At 34.0% G+C, this 19,369-nt stretch overlaps 1 protein-coding gene across 4 annotated transcripts in view; it reads left to right on the forward strand.

Moving 5' to 3' along the window:
• LOC145303512 (sushi, nidogen and EGF-like domain-containing protein 1) overlaps positions 1-15,500 on the forward strand; it is a 77,869-nt gene extending 62,369 nt beyond the window's left edge. For 2 of the 4 annotated variants that reach the window (XM_080144947.1, XM_080144946.1), the window contains exons 6-7: positions 8,519-8,624; positions 13,607-15,500. In XM_080144947.1, coding sequence (XP_080001073.1) covers positions 8,519-8,624; positions 13,607-13,817 — 317 coding nt within the window. In that variant the 3' untranslated portion in view covers positions 13,818-15,500. Of the gene's footprint in view, positions 1-8,518; positions 8,629-13,606 lie in introns of all 4 variants that reach the window. The other 2 variants (XM_080144948.1, XM_080144949.1) reach the window with 1 other exon arrangement.
• Positions 15,501-19,369: the final 3,869 nt, after the last annotated feature.

The following is a 19,369-nucleotide window of genomic DNA, read 5'->3' on the forward strand; positions in this document are numbered from 1 at the left end:
AAGGAGAGCAAGACTGTCAGATTTGGAAAGAGAAACCCAACGTGAAGCTGACAGAACTAGACATGCTGTAAGGCGGTTAAATTCATCACAAGATGAAATTCAAGAAAGGCAAAGATATGCACTGGAAAGAGAAGCAATATTACGATCGAATGAATTATATGAGGTAAGTAGACGTACACAAGGTCAGTTGAGAGTGGCTCAACGACATCAGAATGAATCGGAAACCCAACGAAGCTTTCGCCTATACCAAGGGCAACAACGAGAGGCTGCATGGAGAGAGAGTATGACTTTGCCCCAGCAATTGACAGAAAACGAGGCAGCTAGACAACGAATGACTGCTTTGAGACACCATGAAATAGAACACTGCAATAGAAAAGGATTGCTCTACAACAAAAATGACTCTCTCACTACAGCTGATATAGGAAAAATGGACAAAGTATGTCAACATTGCTCAGCTGTAAAATTTAAAGGAGAAACCCCTGGTTGTTGTTGTTCTTCTGGCAAAGTTGTGCTTGATAGCTTTCCACCACTGCCTCAGTTGCTTCAAGATTTGCTCTCCGGCAATGGTCCCATCTCTAAAGATTTTCTGCAAAATCTACGCAGTTATAACAATTGTTTTGCAATGACATCATTTGGTCACAAAATTGTGGCAGTACATGGGTGGAATCCTTCTTTTAGAATTCGAGGCCAGGTTTGCCACCAGATTGGGAGTCTTTTACCACCTGAAGATGAAACAGCAAAGTTTATTCAAGTCTACTTCTTGGATAGTCTGGAAGAGGAACTACATAATCGGGGACGTGACAGTAGACTCAATAGAGACATTCTCCAAAGTCTGACTGAATTTTTACATGAGAACAACAGCTTCATTTGTCAGCTGAAAACAACAAAGGAGAGGATTGAAGAAGAACACTTGGTAGAACATAAAGTTGTCATAAGGGAAGACCGAAGGCCGCAAGAAGAGCATCCACGGCGATTCAATGCTCCAACAACAACGTATGAGATTGGAATATTAATGGAGAATGAACCAACAGCTAACCGGGATATTGTCTTGCGTTTTAGAAATGATACATTAAAATGGATCTCCGAACTACATCCCCTCTACGATACTTTAATGTACCCGTTAATGTACCCCTATGGTTCTCCATCTTACAACATCTACATGAAGGCATCCAATGGGCGAAAAGTTACCCAACAGCAATTTTATTCATACCATTTAATGACTCGGCCTGGAAACTATTTTCTCTGGTACCGAAGGCTATTTCAACAATGGCTGGTGGATGTGTACTGCAAGATTGAAACAGAACGTTTACAGTTCCTGAGGCGTGAGCAACAGACCCTGAGAGCTGACAATTATAGCAACTTGAGAGATTCAATTCTTAGGGAGGATGGGAATCCAGAACAGTTTGGTCAACGAGTTGTTCTTCCGGCAACTTATACAGGAGGCCCTCGATACATGTTTGAGCGTCAAAGTGATGCCATGGCATATGTTCGGCGAATGGGCCGAGCCGACCTCTTCATCACGTTCACAACAAATCCAAAGTGGACAGAAATTACAGAAAATTGTCTTCAAGGGCAAGACCCTCAGGATCGTCCAGATATTGTTGCCAGGGTTTTCAGGCAGAAGCTAAAAAAGTTACTTGAATTTATTAAAAAGGGAGGATTTGGCAGGTTGAGGGCTTTCCTGTACAGTATTGAATATCAAAAAAGAGGACTGCCGCATGCACACATCCTCACCTGGCAGGCCCCAGAGGACAAACTTCTACCAGAAAAAATGGATCTCTGCATATCTGCAGAGATCCCTGACAAAGAGGAAGATCCTGATCTTCATGCTAAAGTGATGGCACATATGGTGCATGGACCTTGTGGACCATTTAATCCAAATTGTCCATGTACGATTGACAACAAATGTTCCAAAAAATACCCAAAAGAATTTCTTCAGTGTACCGAGCAAGGCCAAGACTCTTACCCCAAGTACAGGCGAAGAAAACCAGAAGATGGAGGCCAGACTGGTACAATAAGGATGAAGAGAAATGGTCGGTATGTTAATCAAGAAATAACAAACCAGTGGATTGTTCCGTACAACAAGGTCCTCCTTCAGCAGTTCAACGCTCACATTAACGTAGAAATTTGCAGCTCGATCTAAAGCATCAAATATGTCCTCAAATACGTGAATAAAGGATGTGATCAAGCAGTGTTTGAACTACAAAGAACTGATGGAGCAGCTAACCAACAAGGCCAAGTACAAAGTCACATTGTGGATGAGATCCAGCAGTTCCAGAATGCAAGGTATGTCGGCAGTTCAGAGGCGGCCTGGAGGATATTGGAACATCCCATCCATGAACATTTCCCCCCAATTGTACAACTTTCTGTTCATCTTGAAAATGGGCAGCATGTCATGTTCTCAGCTGATACTGCTCTGGAACGAGCCCAAGGTCCACCGCCTGCCACAACTTTGACACCATTTTTTCAACTCTGCCATGAGGATGACTTTGCAAGGGGTCTCAAATACGTAGAAGTCCCTGAGTTTTACACTTGGAACAAATCGACAAAGAAATGGATGAGAAGAATGCGTGGGGTACAAGTTGAAGGTACTGAAAATGATGATGTATGGAAGGCACCATGCATTGGGAGAATCTACACGATTAGTCCAAAAGCAGGGGAGTGTTATTTCTTACGCCTGTTGCTCAATGAGGTTGCTGGTCCAACTTCATTTCAAAATTTGCGAGCATACAATGGTCAGGTGTTTGAAACATACAGAGCAGCGTGCCTTGCTCGAGGCCTTCTAGAAAATGACCATCACTTGCATCAAGCAGTAGGAGAGGCAAGTGCCACTCAATCACCTTCAAATTTGCGAAGCCTATTTGTGATAATTTTAACAGCCTGTGAGCCAAGAAATCCTCTTGAGATCTGGATGGCTTTTCGTGATGTAATATCTGAAGACATTCTTCACAGATACAGGCAAGAAGTTAACAATCCAGAAGCAGATTTTAATGAGGACATCTACAATAAAACTCTTTGTCTAATTGAAGAAAAAGTTCTCCTTATGTGCGGTCAACCATTGGCAAGCTATGGATTACCTGCACCAACGCAAGGGAGAGATGAAAGACTCGCGAGAGAGTATCAACGTGAAGTTACTTATAATCTTGAAGAACTTTCCCTACAAGCAAAAAATATGCAAGAAAAACTGACCGATTCTCAAAGAGAAGTTTACAATTCATTCATGGCAATGTTGGAAGCACAAGGTGAAATGAACAAAAACATGATGTTTCTTGATGCTCCAGGTGGTACGGGCAAGACTTTTGTAATCAATTTGATCCTTGCAAAGATTAGATCCATGAGAAAGATTGTGCTTGCAACAGCATCCAGTGGCATTGCTGCTACTCTACTACAAGGTGGCCGCACTCTTCACAGCACTTTTAAAGTACCCTTGGATACTCATCGAATGGATCAGCCAGTTTTCAAAATTACTGGTAACTCAGCCTTGGCAAATGTAATTAGAGACACCTCTGCAATCATTGTAGACGAAGCCCCAATGACGCACAAGAGTGCTTATGAAGCAATTGACCGAACACTGCAAGACATCACAGGAAACAAGAATCCCATGGGTGGCATTTCAACCTTATTTTGCGGTGATTTCCGTCAAATCCTCCCAGTGGTTAAAAATCGCACAAGGGCTAACATTGTCAATGCAAGTTTGAAACAATCCTATCTCTGGAGGCACGTTATAGTGAAGAGACTGACTACTAATATGAGAGCCTATATCTCTGATAACACAGCTACAGCAGACTTCTCAAAATTGCTTCTCCAAATCGGTAATGGTCAGTTTCCTATCACTTCTTCACCTGACACAATTAAGATTCCAACTGCGCTTGGTAAATGTGTCGGTAATCAGAAGCAACTGAAAGACAAAGTGTACCCAGACCTGCAAAACAATGGAAAATCACCGGATTGGCTTGCTGAGAGGGCTATTATTTCGCCATTAAACAGCAATGTGAATCATTTGAACAATTCAATAATGAATGAATTTCCAGGAGACACAAAGCAATACAAGTCAGTTGATTCGGCTACTAATGAATATGAAGCTGTTCACTACCCTGTGGAGTTTTTAAACTCTTTGGAGATATCTGGAATGCCTCCACACATTTTAAATCTCAAAATTGGATCGCCAATCATGATTCTTCGATCCTTGGAACCGCCAAAAACAACAAACGGAACCAGAGGTGTTATCACCAGATTGCACACCAATGTACTTGAGGCCACCATTTCCTGTGGTCCCTACAAAGGCGAAACCGTTCTACTGCCAAGGATCCCCTTAGTTCCATCGGACTCAGAACTTCCATTTAAATTCCGGAGACTCCAATTTCCTGTGAAGGTGTGTTTTGCAATGAGCATAAACAAAAGTCAAGGTCAGACATTTAACACCATTGGCGTAGACTTGACATCAGACTGCTTCAGTCACGGTATGTTCTACGTCTCCATCAGCCGGACAGGAAGTTCAGAAAAACTCTACATTCTGGCTCCAAATCAAAGCAGCAGAAATGTAGTTTACCCTCAGGCTCTTCAGTGAAAAGTTCGAGAAATGGATATGAGGAAAAACTGACATGATCTGATTGTGGTAAGTTTTTAGTATTGAATGTGCAAGATAAAATTTAAGCAAGAGTTGAAAATTACTTCAATGAAAAATTTACTATGTAACATCAAGTAACCTTCCTTTTTGATGAAAATGTTTTGTGAAGTTCCTGATTGAATTTCAGTCACTACAAGAGGTAGTTAAAATGTTAATCACCTTATGCAATCGTTGCTCTTACAACATCAACTTACTGGAAAGGTGCCCACAGATTTTGGTACCCGAGTGCGCAACAAAGCTCCGTGCGAAGCACGGGTATCTTTGCTAGTTATAAGATATGTTTCCACAGATTATTCTGGATTTATTTCTCTTGAACCATATCCAAATTATCTTCCTTTAATTATACTAAACAACTAGAGAATGCACTCTTCTACTTCCGGAAACCAAATTAAATTCCACACATGTACGAAATTACAAATGTGATATCTATCTCTTTCTTGGGTGTGTTTCAAGCCCGGTGGAGATAGTCTGCCTGGTCTGCCATCTTGGTATGCCTTCACACCATTCCTATCAGATCCCTCTTTGGACATAGAATCAGGCTTCCAGCAAATAAATGACTAAGTAATTCATATTAATTTGTACATCATTTATTAAATATCTCTTTGTAGTTGTTTATCCCGACAATACATGTTCTTTATTGCTTTTTCTTTAGTAAATCCGTATGTTGTTACCACCTTCTTCACATATCATGTTTAGCATACCTTTGTTACGATTGACCCTGACAAAAGATAACTGTGATAATATATATATATATATATATATATATATATATATATATATATATATATATATATATATATACATATCTCTATATATATATATATATATATATATATATATATATATATATATATATATATATATATAACATTTTCACTTGTGCTGACTTGCAAATATAATCTTGATAACAAAAATTGCATCTGATTTTTAAAGACTATTTTGCTTTGGTTTTATAAGCAATTCTTTTATCTAATTATTTTCATTTAATTTTAATTTAATTTTATTTGCCTGTCTACGGATATCTTTTGGTTTTTATTCACAAATTGATTGAAAACTTGAACTGAATTTTTAAACTGATATATGAAATTTTTTTACCGGATTGATATAATCAAAGATTTGCCGGATATCCAATCAAAAAACTATGGAAATATGTATATATTGGATTGTTACCAGCTTCCTTGGATTTATTACAATACACGTTGGATTTTTTTACCTGCCGAATATCAAGAGCTTCCATTACAGGATTTAGCATACACTTTCGATTTGAAGTTCAATATTCTTTTTTTTTTTTTTTGCTGCATCAATATCCAATTTCCCTTATTCTATGTAACTAAAATGATTTAAAAACTTTAAAAACATTTAACTTAATTTTCTATGTTTATTACCTTTAGCAAATTAGGTGCAAACCTTTTATAATATTTGCTAATATTTTTCCTCCGAGGAGATGTATAAACATCAAAAACTCATGGGTTAAGGAAATATATTTTACTATACTCTATTCTTTGTCTTGCATACAATAAAATTTCTATATTTGAAATTTAACTTTTTCAAATCACAAATTTTAAATTCCTAAATTATGATATATATATATATATATATATATATATATATATATATATATATATATACACACACAGTTATTTACATACACGTATTTTACTGTACTACGGTTCATCAGTATTGTTTTACTGTTCTAGAGATCAAACCTTGAACCATAGGTATTATGATTGAGTATGTATACCATTATGCTATGAGGCTCCAGTTGAAATTATGTGCTATTCTTATTGCACCAAAGTTGTGCCAATTCTTTTTGTTGTTCATTTTTTAACGATAATTACATTCGGTATTAGTAAATATATAGGTACACATACAAGGTGGAATGAAAAGACAACATGATTTCATTTCCGTTTGATGAAAACCGGTTTTCTTTTTTTGTTGCAGACCATCTACTAGTTGGTCAGTTGTGTACAAATCCCAAGAGTGATAGGAGCCTTCTATCATGTCTGAAAGTGACACAATGTTTAATGAGTGAGATCAGAGATACGTTGCTGTATAACTTATGCTCTCTACCAGTCCAAGTTATGACAACAGGACATTTGCCAGCATCCTCAAAATGCAAATCCGGATGGTTCAACGCTTAAGAGCACAACTCAACAAAGTCTCCAGCCACGGTTATGGTCTTTGGCATGGTTTCAAGTGGGGGCCACATTATGCCACCTCAAATCTTCAAAGTCGGCTTTAAAATCAACTCCAAAGTCTACCTGAATATGCTGAAGAGTGTGGTGATCCCCTGGTGCAATCAGGTGGCCACTGGCAAACCTCAGGTGTGACAGCAGAATTCAGTACTGGCCCACAAGTCCAAAGAGACCCAGGCTTGGCTTCAAAAGGAGTGCTACGATTTTGTACCCTTTTTTCACTAGCCCCTCCCCCCAACCTCCTCTCTCGACCTCAACCGACTAAACTACTTGGTTTGGTCATACATCGAGAAGATCACCAACATAACCTCCCACAACACAAAAGCCAGCCTGATCACTGTCATCTGCTAAGTATTCACCAAGCTTTCACCAGCGCTTGTGGAAAAGGCATGCTTCCAGTTCTGGACCCGTATCGAGGTGATAACTGAGGCCGAAGGCGGCTACATTGAATAGATGTCAGCTCTACTATAGTTGCCTGAATTGATTTTTCAATAAAGCTGTAGTGTCGTTTTCTTTAGGGCGACAAATTTATCGTTCCACCCTGTATATAAATGTGTCTATATATACATATACACGTGTATGTGATAAGAATAATGGAATAAGTATTTGTTCCTTTTTATTTCTCTATATGTGTATGTGTATGAACCCTTTATATATATATATATATATATATATATATATATATATATATATATATATATATAAAATACGAGAAATCTATGCATATATGTAGGTAGGTATGTATGTATGTATGTATGTATGTATGTATGTATGTATTTATGTTCATTCGTCGTTTTGCTTGTGCTTTGATGATTTTTGACCTTGAAACTTGAATAAATGGTATCTTAGCAAATGGTCATAATAGACTGAAAGAAAAGAAGTCTCATTTGAATATTTAATAAACAACTTTATTTGTCATCCTCGTTATTAGCATGTACAAGAGAGAAATGGGTTAGGAGGTGGAAGTGTTCTCGTGTAAAGATAGATTTAATATTTTGCCGTTTTATAGAGGAGAGAATGGTTCCATTTACAAATGTTTATAGCTAGTAGTCGTTAGGAAGAAGGAGGCTGGTTAAAGGAGAAAGAAAGGGCAAAGTTTTTAGCGTATTTGCGTGTTTTCATGTGTGTGTTTGTGTGTGTGTGTGTGTGTGTGTGTGTGTGTGTGTGTGTGTGTGTGTGTGTGTGTGTGTCGATTTATTGACAAGAACAGTTCTGTAGCATGATAAAGAAAGTTCGTGTGGGTACCACACATGGAAACATATGGGAGTTAGAAAGTCGCCATGTTAACTTGTTATACTCATGTTCAGCCTGGAGCCAAGGCCTTAGGCTAAAGTTTGCTGCCAGCTGAAGACAGGAGGAAAAAGTGTAAGAGAGACAGAGGGTTTGTGATTTCGCCTTTTATCTACTCAGTCACATGATTGAGAGCTGGCATGTGATTGGACAAGCCAGGGAGAAAATGGATTTCAAATCTCGAGCTACGAGAATTAGCTCCTGCCTGTGATTGTAGCAAGTTTCGGCTGCTACACCAGTGCATTTGTCTTTAGTATCACCATCCTGCAAGACTATAATAAAGATTATCAGAATTTTCTATTCCAATATTTTAAATATATTTTGAATAAAGAATGTTTAATTACCTAAATTAGGGATGTATTAATTTTGAGTCTTATATTCAAACTTGTTTTTCTTTTTCTTTCAGGTTTAGCAGTGATGCTTCTGTTTGTTATCTTGTTGTCAATTTTAGCAGGAATTATAGTCGGTCTGCTAATAGCCTGGTGCTTTTGGAATTGGAAACACAAGACGAAGTAGGTGTGTCCCTTGATTTCCAAATAATAAGAAACAAAATGAGCTAATTCATAAATCTAATAAGTTGTATCACGTGTCTGGTATGTCCGGTGTATATAAAGTCCGTTGGTGAAAGTGCCATACTACCAACGGACTTTATATACACTGGACATACCAGCAACTTGGTTATAAAATAATTATACATCGAGGTGAGGAATGATAGATGAATAAACAGTTAGATATTTCTCTTCTCAAACCCACTCGTCTACACATTTATTTGCTTTTCTTTTCTTTACTCTCATGATTCTGGTCTTTTTCGCATTGTTTTTGGCTTTTAAAACTTATATATATTTATATATATATATATATATATATATATATATATATATATATATATATATATATATATATATATATATATATTAAAACAGTCTAATAAGGTTTAGATTAAAATGTGCAATAAAGAGCAAGAGAGAGAACTCTTTCTCTGACTGAGGCAGAATGTAATTTTTGCAGAATACATGTTATTTCTTTTTTTTTAGGTAAAGCAAAATAAAGTTTGTTATTTTCATTAGTTTCATGAATATATCTGATGTAATACAAGGTTATATATTTTCTTTTGCGAATTAATCCAGAAAGAACTATAAGCTTCAAGTGTAAAGTGTGCAAAATGATTTTCTGATATAAAATATTTATTTTTTGTCTCTTCAAAACGGTATTAAAATCCGTTATATTAGTTAGTTCAGTATTGTTAATCCAGTGTGATTCTGATGTTAATTTGAGAAAAAATTTAGCAAGAAGGAAAAATATTAATTCTCACTGATCTGGTACTTCCATGTGGAGAATTTAGATGCGTGATTCACGTGAAATTATGTCGGTGGTATAATGTCAGACCTCGACACAGTCAGTGGTGATTACAGCATGCTGGCTTGACTTCCACTGTCTAGGTTTGGTATGCAGTGCCCTTTTTATAGGTGACAGACCGCCTCCGACTAAAAGCTGTTAGAAAAATCTTTTAAAAATTGCTTTCTTTGAACCCGATAGGATGAAAAGTGAACACATTTGTCATGTTGAGTGCATTAAATTACATCGGTGAGAACAGACAGAATCTTAGTTTTAAACCCTGCAGAATTTGCATGAGTGTATATAATAGATGTGCGCGCAACTAGAATGCTACTGGTTCAGCCACTTTTAATGTTTGTGGCAAGTCGCTACGATATTATGAATATGCATGAATATTATTAACATCCATACATATTATAAACATCCGTATGTATTATGAACATCCATACATAATACGAGCATTCATGCATATTATATAACATCCATACACATTATGACCATCCATACATATTATAACCATCCATACATATTATGAACATAAATATTATTAACATCCATCCATATTATTAACATCCATCCATATTATTAACATCCATACATATTATTAACATCCATAATATTATTAAAATCCATACATATTATTAACATTCATACATATTATGAACATACATATTATTAACATCTATACATATCATTAACATCCAAACATATTATTAACTGCTAAACATATTATTAACATCCAACATATTATTAACATCCAAACGTATAATTAACATCCATACATATTATTAATATCCATACATATTATTAAAACACATACATATTATTAACATCCATACATATTATGAACATCCATACATATTATGAACATCAATACATATAAACATCCATACATATTATAAACATCCATACATAATATGAACATCCATAATATTATTAGCATTCATACATATTATTTACGTCCACACATACACATCCATGCATATTATAAACATCCTACATATTATTAACATCCAAACATATTATTAACATCCATACATATTTTTAACATCCATACATATTATTAACATCCAAATATATTATTAACAGCTAAACATATAATTAGCATCCAAACATATAATTAACATCCATACATATTATTAACATCCATACATATTATGAACATCCATAATATTATTAACATCCATACATATTATTAACATCCACACATATTATACACATTCATGCATATTATAAACATCAAAAGATATTATTAACAGCCAAACATATTATTAACATTCATACATATTATTAACATCCATACATATTATTAACATCCAAACATATTATTAACATCCATACATATTTTTAACATCCATACATATTATTAACATCCAAATATATTATTAACAGCTAAACATATAATTAGCATCCAAACATATAATTAACATCCATACATATTATTAACATCCATACATATTATGAACATCCATAATATTATTAACATCCATACATATTATTAACATCCACACATATTATACACATCCATGCATATTATAAACATCAAAACATATTATTAACATCCATACATATTATTAAAATCCATACATATTATTAAAACACATATATATTATTTACATCCAAACATATTATTAACATTCATACATATTATTAACATCCATACATATTATTAATATCAAAACATATTATTAACATCCAAACATATTATTAACATCAAAACATATTATTAACATCCAAACATATTATTAACATCAAAACATATTATTAACATCCATACATATTATTAACATCCACACATATTATTAACATCCATACATATTATAAACATCCATACATATTATTAACATCCAAACATATTATTAACATCCATACATAATATTAACATCCATACATATTATGAAAATCCATACATATTATGAAAATCCATACATATTATGAACATCCAAACATATTATTAAGATCCATACATATTATTAACATCCATACATATTATTAAAATCCATACATATTATTAAAACACATACATATTATTTACATCCATACATATTATGAAAATCCATACATATTATGAACATCCATGCATATTATGAACATGCATACATATTATTAACACCCATATATATTATAAACACCCACACATATTATTAACATCCACACATATTATTAACATCCATACATATAATTAACATCCATACATATTATTAAAATACATACATAGTATGAACAACTATATATGTTATGAATATCCATACATATAATTAACATCCATACATATTATTAACATTCATAATATTATTAACACCCATACATATTATTAACATCCATACATATTATTAACACACATACATATTATTAACATCCATACATATTATTAAAATCCAAACATATTATTAACATCCATAGATATTATTAACATTCATATATATTATTAACACGCATACATATTATGAACATCCATACATACTATGTTATCCATACATTATTATGTTAATAATATATATGAATGTTAATAATATCTATGGATGTTCATAATATGCATGGATGTTCATAATATGTATGGGTATACATATTATGAACATCCATGCATATTATGAACATCCATACATATTATTAACACCCATCCATATTATTAATATCCATACATATTATCATACATACATATTATTAACATCAATACATATTATTAACATGCAAACATAGTACTAACATCCATACATATTATGAACATCCATAATATTATTAACATCCATACATATTATTAACATCCATGCATATTATGAACATCCATACACATTAATAACATCCATACATATTTTTAACATCCATACATATTATGAACATCCATACATATTATAAACATCCATAATATTATTAACATCCATACATAATATTAATATCCTTACATATTATGAACATCCATACATATTATGAAGATCCATACATATAATGAACATCCATGCATATAATGAACATCCATACATATTATTAACATCCATACATATTATTAACATCCAAATATATTATACACATCCATACATAATATGAACGTCCATGCATATTATATAACCTCCATACATATTATGAACATCCATACATAATATGAACATCCATGCATATAATGAATATCCATGCATATTATCAACATACATACATACATATTATTAACATCCATATATATTATTTACATGCATACATATTATGAACATCCATGCATATAATGAACATCCATACATATTATGAACATCTATACATATTATCAACATCCATACATATTAGGAACAGCCATACATAATACGAACAGCCATACATTTATGAACTATACCTTACATTAGCATACATGCTCCAATACAACTTTTTGGGAGCAATTATTAAGGATTTTTTTTTCTAGGATCTAAAAATATTTTGAGTAAAAAAAAAAGATAAAATCAACCTGAATTCTATCTTTTCATTAAATACTGCATCCATTTCCTCTAGATCCTTTCCTTATGATGCTGTACCATTTCCTTACTTAAGGTGGTATCAAGTAACATTTTTTGAGCTATTGGTTTACTGAACCAATTCTAGTTTGATATGAATTCAATTTGTTCCATAATTCTGACGTATCTCGGAATAATCGTATCTCAAAATGATTATTTCCATTTGATTTAAAAGAAACAAGCAACATTATTCCATTACAAGAGTAAGAAATCTACCCAACAAAACAAGCTCAAATTATGCTCAACAATCACTAGGGAAAGATAAATTCAACAGTTATGACACGAAAATTGATATATAATAATAAATGTTAATAAATCAATAAAAAATAGACTTGTATACACCGCCTAGGGATGCATTCAAGAAGGGGTGGGAGAGAAACATATACGTAATATGGTAATTAAAAATGGCAAGATTATATACAATTAAAAACGTTGAATGAACTTACTAAATTCTTAATATTTAAGTCTTAATATAACAGAAAGCATAAATAAAAACAATAAACTAGGAGTGCCGAATCGGGTGATGATCGGCTATCATTATAAATGTAGGTGCACGAAATATTTATCTGGTTATGATCACAATTCTATTATTTGCTTACTAATCTCACAATACATTTTTTTAAAATCCATTTTACTTTTAACCGACTTTTTTTATCGACGTTTTTGTTTTATTTTTAATGCAGTGACTATGAAAATCTTGATTCAGTGACTTCTGATCCGAAGGGACGAAAATCTTCTGGAAGCAAGGAGTCGCCTGAGAAGCAGTATATTTTGCCTAAAGAAACGACGTCTGTAAGCCTGGCACCTATGTATACTTCTCATGCTGAGGTAGACCCACGGAATGAGCCTGAAGAAATTCCACGACGAAAGATTACTGTCATAAAAAAACATTAGTGTTTCTTTGAATCTAAAGTAGAACGAAAAAAATGGTAGAACTGTATTGTGCAAATAGCATCCTCTAATTTTAAATGCTAACTGTCTGAATTATATTCTGAACTAGAAGGATATCTACAAATGTAAGATCGAATATGACTTTTACATAGAATTTAATACATAAAGTTATATTGTCGGATTTTCCATGTTGGACATAAATAGCTATGCATCAAACCAATCAATATTTGATTCTTACTAGCTTATTCTGCTTCCTTTTTATCCTTGCGGCATATCCTTGACACTTAAAAATATATACATTATATATTCTAGATGCATACCATGGTTTCATTGACACTAATATTCCTGGTCTGCTCGTGGAAATAAGACCATGACATAGCTCTGAAATATGTAATGTATAGTTTTTAAACAGATTATTTGTGTAGCTCTAACATTATGTATAGTGTATATCTTTGACGCTTAAAAAATGTAATTCGCTTCAGTTTATTTCCAAAAATAATTATTCCAGCAAGGAAGATTGTTACAATGAAGACAATTTTAAATAATGATAGAAAAAATCAAAATGTGAGAGAGATGATTTCTATTTTAGCTTAAAGGTAAGAACATATGTTACCTCACTTATATTTTAAGTTATCTTGTTTCATCTTTTTATGGCTTATATATTATTTTATTCATATTTAAAAATGTAAACTAAAATGACATTAATGTATCCCGGGCGGTGTCAGGGAGGGACAGCTAGTTAATAAAAAAAGGAGTTACATGCATATTTGGCGACTATCTGAAGTGGCATTTCTGTAAAGCATAAGAAGGGCTTAAAGTATGGACATCCCTATAAACAGACCAGACTCCTTGTTAGAAAAAAAAATCAACTCTTTTACAGCAGACGATGTGAATTTTCTAAAATAATTGATATAGCAAAGAGAAAGTCATTCTATAAAATTAGTTTGACGTTTCTGTGTGTTTTAAATACCAAATAATAACCACAATGAGCAAATTGATAAATTCAACAACTATTAACAAATTTCTATCAACGAAGAAACAGGCAACTTTGAATAAACAAAGGCAAATGCATATTTCACTGAGTCATTTTTATTCCAATATGTTTTTTTTTTTTAGAATTTATACTTAACCATGGCCATGCTTACAATCCTTTCAGAATGTACATACTTTTCTAGGAGCAATGACAGTAAAGTGTTAGAATAATTTTTGGTAATTGGTTGTAACACTTGCCTCCAGTCAGATGCTCCAAATGTTGGCCTGTTATAGGGATAGTCGTGCTTTGAAGTATTTCCTAATGATGTTTCTATGTCTCCTGATCAGCCTTGCTGGATTTCTTCCAGTTGAAATATTCATGTTCTTAGACTGTTTGTTAAGCCACCATTTTATTACAATTCGCTACCTTTATTGCTCTCTCTCTCTCTCTCTCTCTCTCTCTCTCTCTCTCTCTCTCTCTCTCTCATGGATTGGATTAAAATCGTATATAGGACAAAGTTTTGCCAAGGAAACATTTATTCCTTGGCAACTGCTACTGCTACTGAACATCTTGAGATACTTCAAACTGGATGACTTTTTAATCTCACCGGTCTCTTTGACGTTTTACAACATTGCTACACCTTTCATTTTCTCTTATTCCATTTGAGCATTATACTGTACAGCACTGAATCAATAAAATTTGTAATAAACGAATAGCTATTTTTATGTCTATTTTATAGAATTTTTGCAGTTGATTTCTTTTGAGAGTATTCTGTTAATTTTTTTTTACCCTTCCTCTAAACACCCCCTTTTATTAGAGTGTCCCAAAAGTTTGTAAACATTTGCAAAAGAATTGCAATTTTACTTGCCAAGTAATAACAAAAAAAAAGGAACAAAAATTAATCCTCCAAATAAAAACCATAATTTTCCAAAACATTCTGCTATCGATCTGCAAGCTTTCAGATCTAGTCAAAGTACCATTCATTAGCTTTGAATAAAAGAATTCTTGACACGCTTACTCGACTTCATAAAACGAGTCAAATCGGCAGTCCTTCAGAAAGTGTTACATTTAACGGAAAAGGCACAGTCAGGACTGTAGGCTGGATGTGGCAGAATCTCAACGCCGTCCAGCTCTTCAAACTTGTCTTTGGTCTTTCTGGCAGTTTGTGGCTTGACACTGTCCTGCTGATTCGAAGCACACTTTCGGTTGATCAGAGCCAGGTACTTTAACTTTTACTTCAACTTTTTGTAGACCTGCTCCAGTTGCTTACAGTAAAGTTTGACAGTGATGGTATAACCATTCTCAACCAAAATGCACAATTCCTTCAAAGTCCTATCAGACGCACAACATGACTTTCTTGCCGAATCGATTTTTTTTGGAACCGATGGTGTCTCTTGCCTTTTCTAAACCCATCGCTTGTCTCGATTATGCTGGACCAGATAGATCAATTTCTCGTCCGGTGTCACAATGCACTCCCAAAAATGCTTGTCCAATGGATTGCTGAGCAATTGACGACAAATTTGAACTAGTCTGTTAGCTTGTGCTTGGGTGAGTTCATGCCGATCTTGACGTGGCTTTTTGTGAACAAAGTCAAGTTGCTTCAAGCGTTGGTGAATTTTCGATTTGCCAAGTTCATCAACTAATTCTCGAGTACTTGATGAAGGCACAATGTCCAACCCAGTTTTCAAGTCTCCATCAACTAACTTTAATGGCTGTCTTGAACAAGGCTTATCTTCAAAACTCATTTTGCCAGAATCGAAACACTTGTACCACTTTGAGATTGCTGCGTATGCAAATGTTCCTTCACCTTCGGCAGCACAAATTTCTTCTGCAGCTTTCCTGGTAGAAAGCCCAGCAGTAACGAATCCAAACTTGCAGATCAATTTTATCAATTGCTCTGGAATAGAAAGATGAAGATCACTATAACAATAAAAAAAAAACAATTAAAAATTGCATAAAAATTCAATTTTTTGCAAGTATTTACAAACTTTTAACCTAATAAAAAGAATAATCGTAAATAAAGGTATGTCTGTTGAAATTGTGTTATATCTTCCTTGATTAAATATTATGATTTCATATTTATCTTCCTTGCCATCTTGTTTGAAAATGCAGTAAGGAACGGTCGCTCATGTGTTGATTTTAACATGTCTTTGCTTGCCACAGAGATAAGCAGAGAACAACGGCTCCTGGTGCTGACACCTCTTGGATTTTCATCAGTCCTAATACTGTCATGTTTCGGCCCTTATCCTGCTGAGTGCCCCAGCCAAGAACTAACGGTCCAGACAGCATAATTCATACAGTGCCCTTATCATGGGGGGAAGGGTTGAACTTTAAATTATTCGGAAAAAAATTTAATTTTTCATCCAAAAACAGAAAATTGTTTCTGTCCATATCGAATTAACAGAAAATTGTTTCTGTCCATATCGAAAATATACATTTATATTTATATAAAAAAAATTTACAAGTATTCACAATGAGGCTTCGCCAGTCAAGATGAAATATTCATTCAATTTATACATATGTAATTTTTATATCTCTTGCTTTAATATATATATATATATATATATATATATATATATATATATATATATATATATATATATATTATACAGCAGAACGCAGAGATACGGCATTAAAAATTAGTAACAAAGTACAGTACAGTATATAATACACATTTATATAATCAAAGAGCATTATAAATAACACTGTAAGGTGGGGTAAATACCGTAATCAGGGGCAGGAAAACAGCGTATTCCATATCGTAACCTGAAACAAACGTATCCTAGGACCACCGTATCCTAGGGTTCTACTGTATATATATTTTGCAAAAATATCATATGCATGCTCGATTACGAAAACCGATAATCATGAAGCTTGATTAATTGTCAATTAATATCGACTTTGATTTTATTGGTATACTAGCGGGAGGATCCGGCGTTGCCCGGGTGTTTGGAAAAAAAGTGTTGGTAGGCAGGCAGGCTCGAACCCATGACACGATGGTGGAAAAGAAAGTGAAAGAAAAGCTGAGATCTTACTGTTATGCTAAGATGCGAGAGGAAGTGAAAAGCGTTCAAATTTATCGATGTCATTAAAAAAATTGACTTGAAGTGAATAAGTTAAGAATCACACAGTGGCAGAAATGAAGGTTGACTGCAGGCCAAATTCTGCTTCCCCACGATGTTGGGGAAAACCAGCTCCCCTCAAGAAAGGGGAGCTCCCAAATGAATAGCAATAGTCTGATATGAAGGGTTTTCCCAACATTGATCAAAGGTAAATGTGTTTTTGAAGGTCCTGGCTGGAAAGCCGGCAAACTGATTCGATTCGATTAGTTTCGCTTTATTTATATGACAAATACACACATGGAAGGATTGGAATTGTATAAAAGTCGCCCAAAATTAATGTAGAGACGATGTCTATGCACTGATCGTACATATTATAATCTAGGGAGTATATAAAAAGTTCTCCAAAATAGTAACCCTCTCGAGAACTCCCCCCCCCAAAAAAAAGCCGTTCTTGGACATACAAAAGCACGCGCACACGTTTTGGCTTTTTTTATATATATAGATGAATGATACCGAATTTTAATATATAAAAAATTTTGTCATTGAACAGCTCAATGAAGTTTCCAGCCACAGTTATAGTCTTTGGTGTGGTTTCAAGTGAGAGCCACATCATGCCACCTCACATCTCCGAAGTAGGCTTTAAAGTCAACACCAAAGTGCACCTGGATGTGCTGAAGAGTGTGGTGACCCTCTGGTGCAATCAGCTGGACGCTGGCAGATACTAGGTGTGGCAGCAGAACTAGACTCCGGCCTATAAGTCCAAGGAAACCCATGCTTGTCTTTAGAAAGAGTGCTACGGTTTTGTACACTTCTCTCATTGCCCCCCCTCCCCTCTTCTGACTTGAATCCGCTGGACTACTTTGTTCCTTCATACGTCGAGAACATCACCAACGTGACCTCCCTGAACCCCAAAGCCAGCCTGATCGCTGCCATCTACCTGTATTTAAACGAATTGTTACAATATTTTTTATAATTAACAAAGTGGTAACAGATGACAAAATCGCTGATTAGTCTGGGTTTACATCCTATGAGATCCGTTAGGTGTTTTCTTTTTTTAGCTTTATTAAAAATATCGGTTTTTATTTAGAATTTGATTTAAAAAAAAAAAAACGAAAAATCTTTATGCTGTACGTACTCGTCAGGAAACGAAAATGTCATATTCCAAAAACCATATAAATTGACCAGGTAATTTTTTAACGACTTTTAGCGATTTTAATACTATTTTGTATCCAATACTTAAGGCGATAGATCGAATTGAGTTGTCTCCCTCTTAAACAATAGCGGATTAAAAATAGTGTCTCGTTTGGTAATAAAATTAGATTTCCTTAGTTAAAAAAAAAAAAAAAGCACTTGATCAATTTACGTGATTGTTGGAATATGATATCTTCGTACTGTGACGGGTACGTACATAATAAAGGTTTGTCTGTATTTTCTGAATTTTTGTTGTTTTAATTAAGTCAAATTCTAAATAAGAACCAAAATATTCTACTATTTTTTGTATTAAACAAGATCAAAATGAA

Source organism: Euprymna scolopes, chromosome 19 (assembly GCF_053919585.1).
Source record: "Euprymna scolopes isolate OS-2025 chromosome 19, ASM5391958v1, whole genome shotgun sequence".
In the NCBI taxonomy this organism is placed as follows: Eukaryota; Metazoa; Mollusca; class Cephalopoda; order Sepiida; family Sepiolidae; genus Euprymna; species Euprymna scolopes.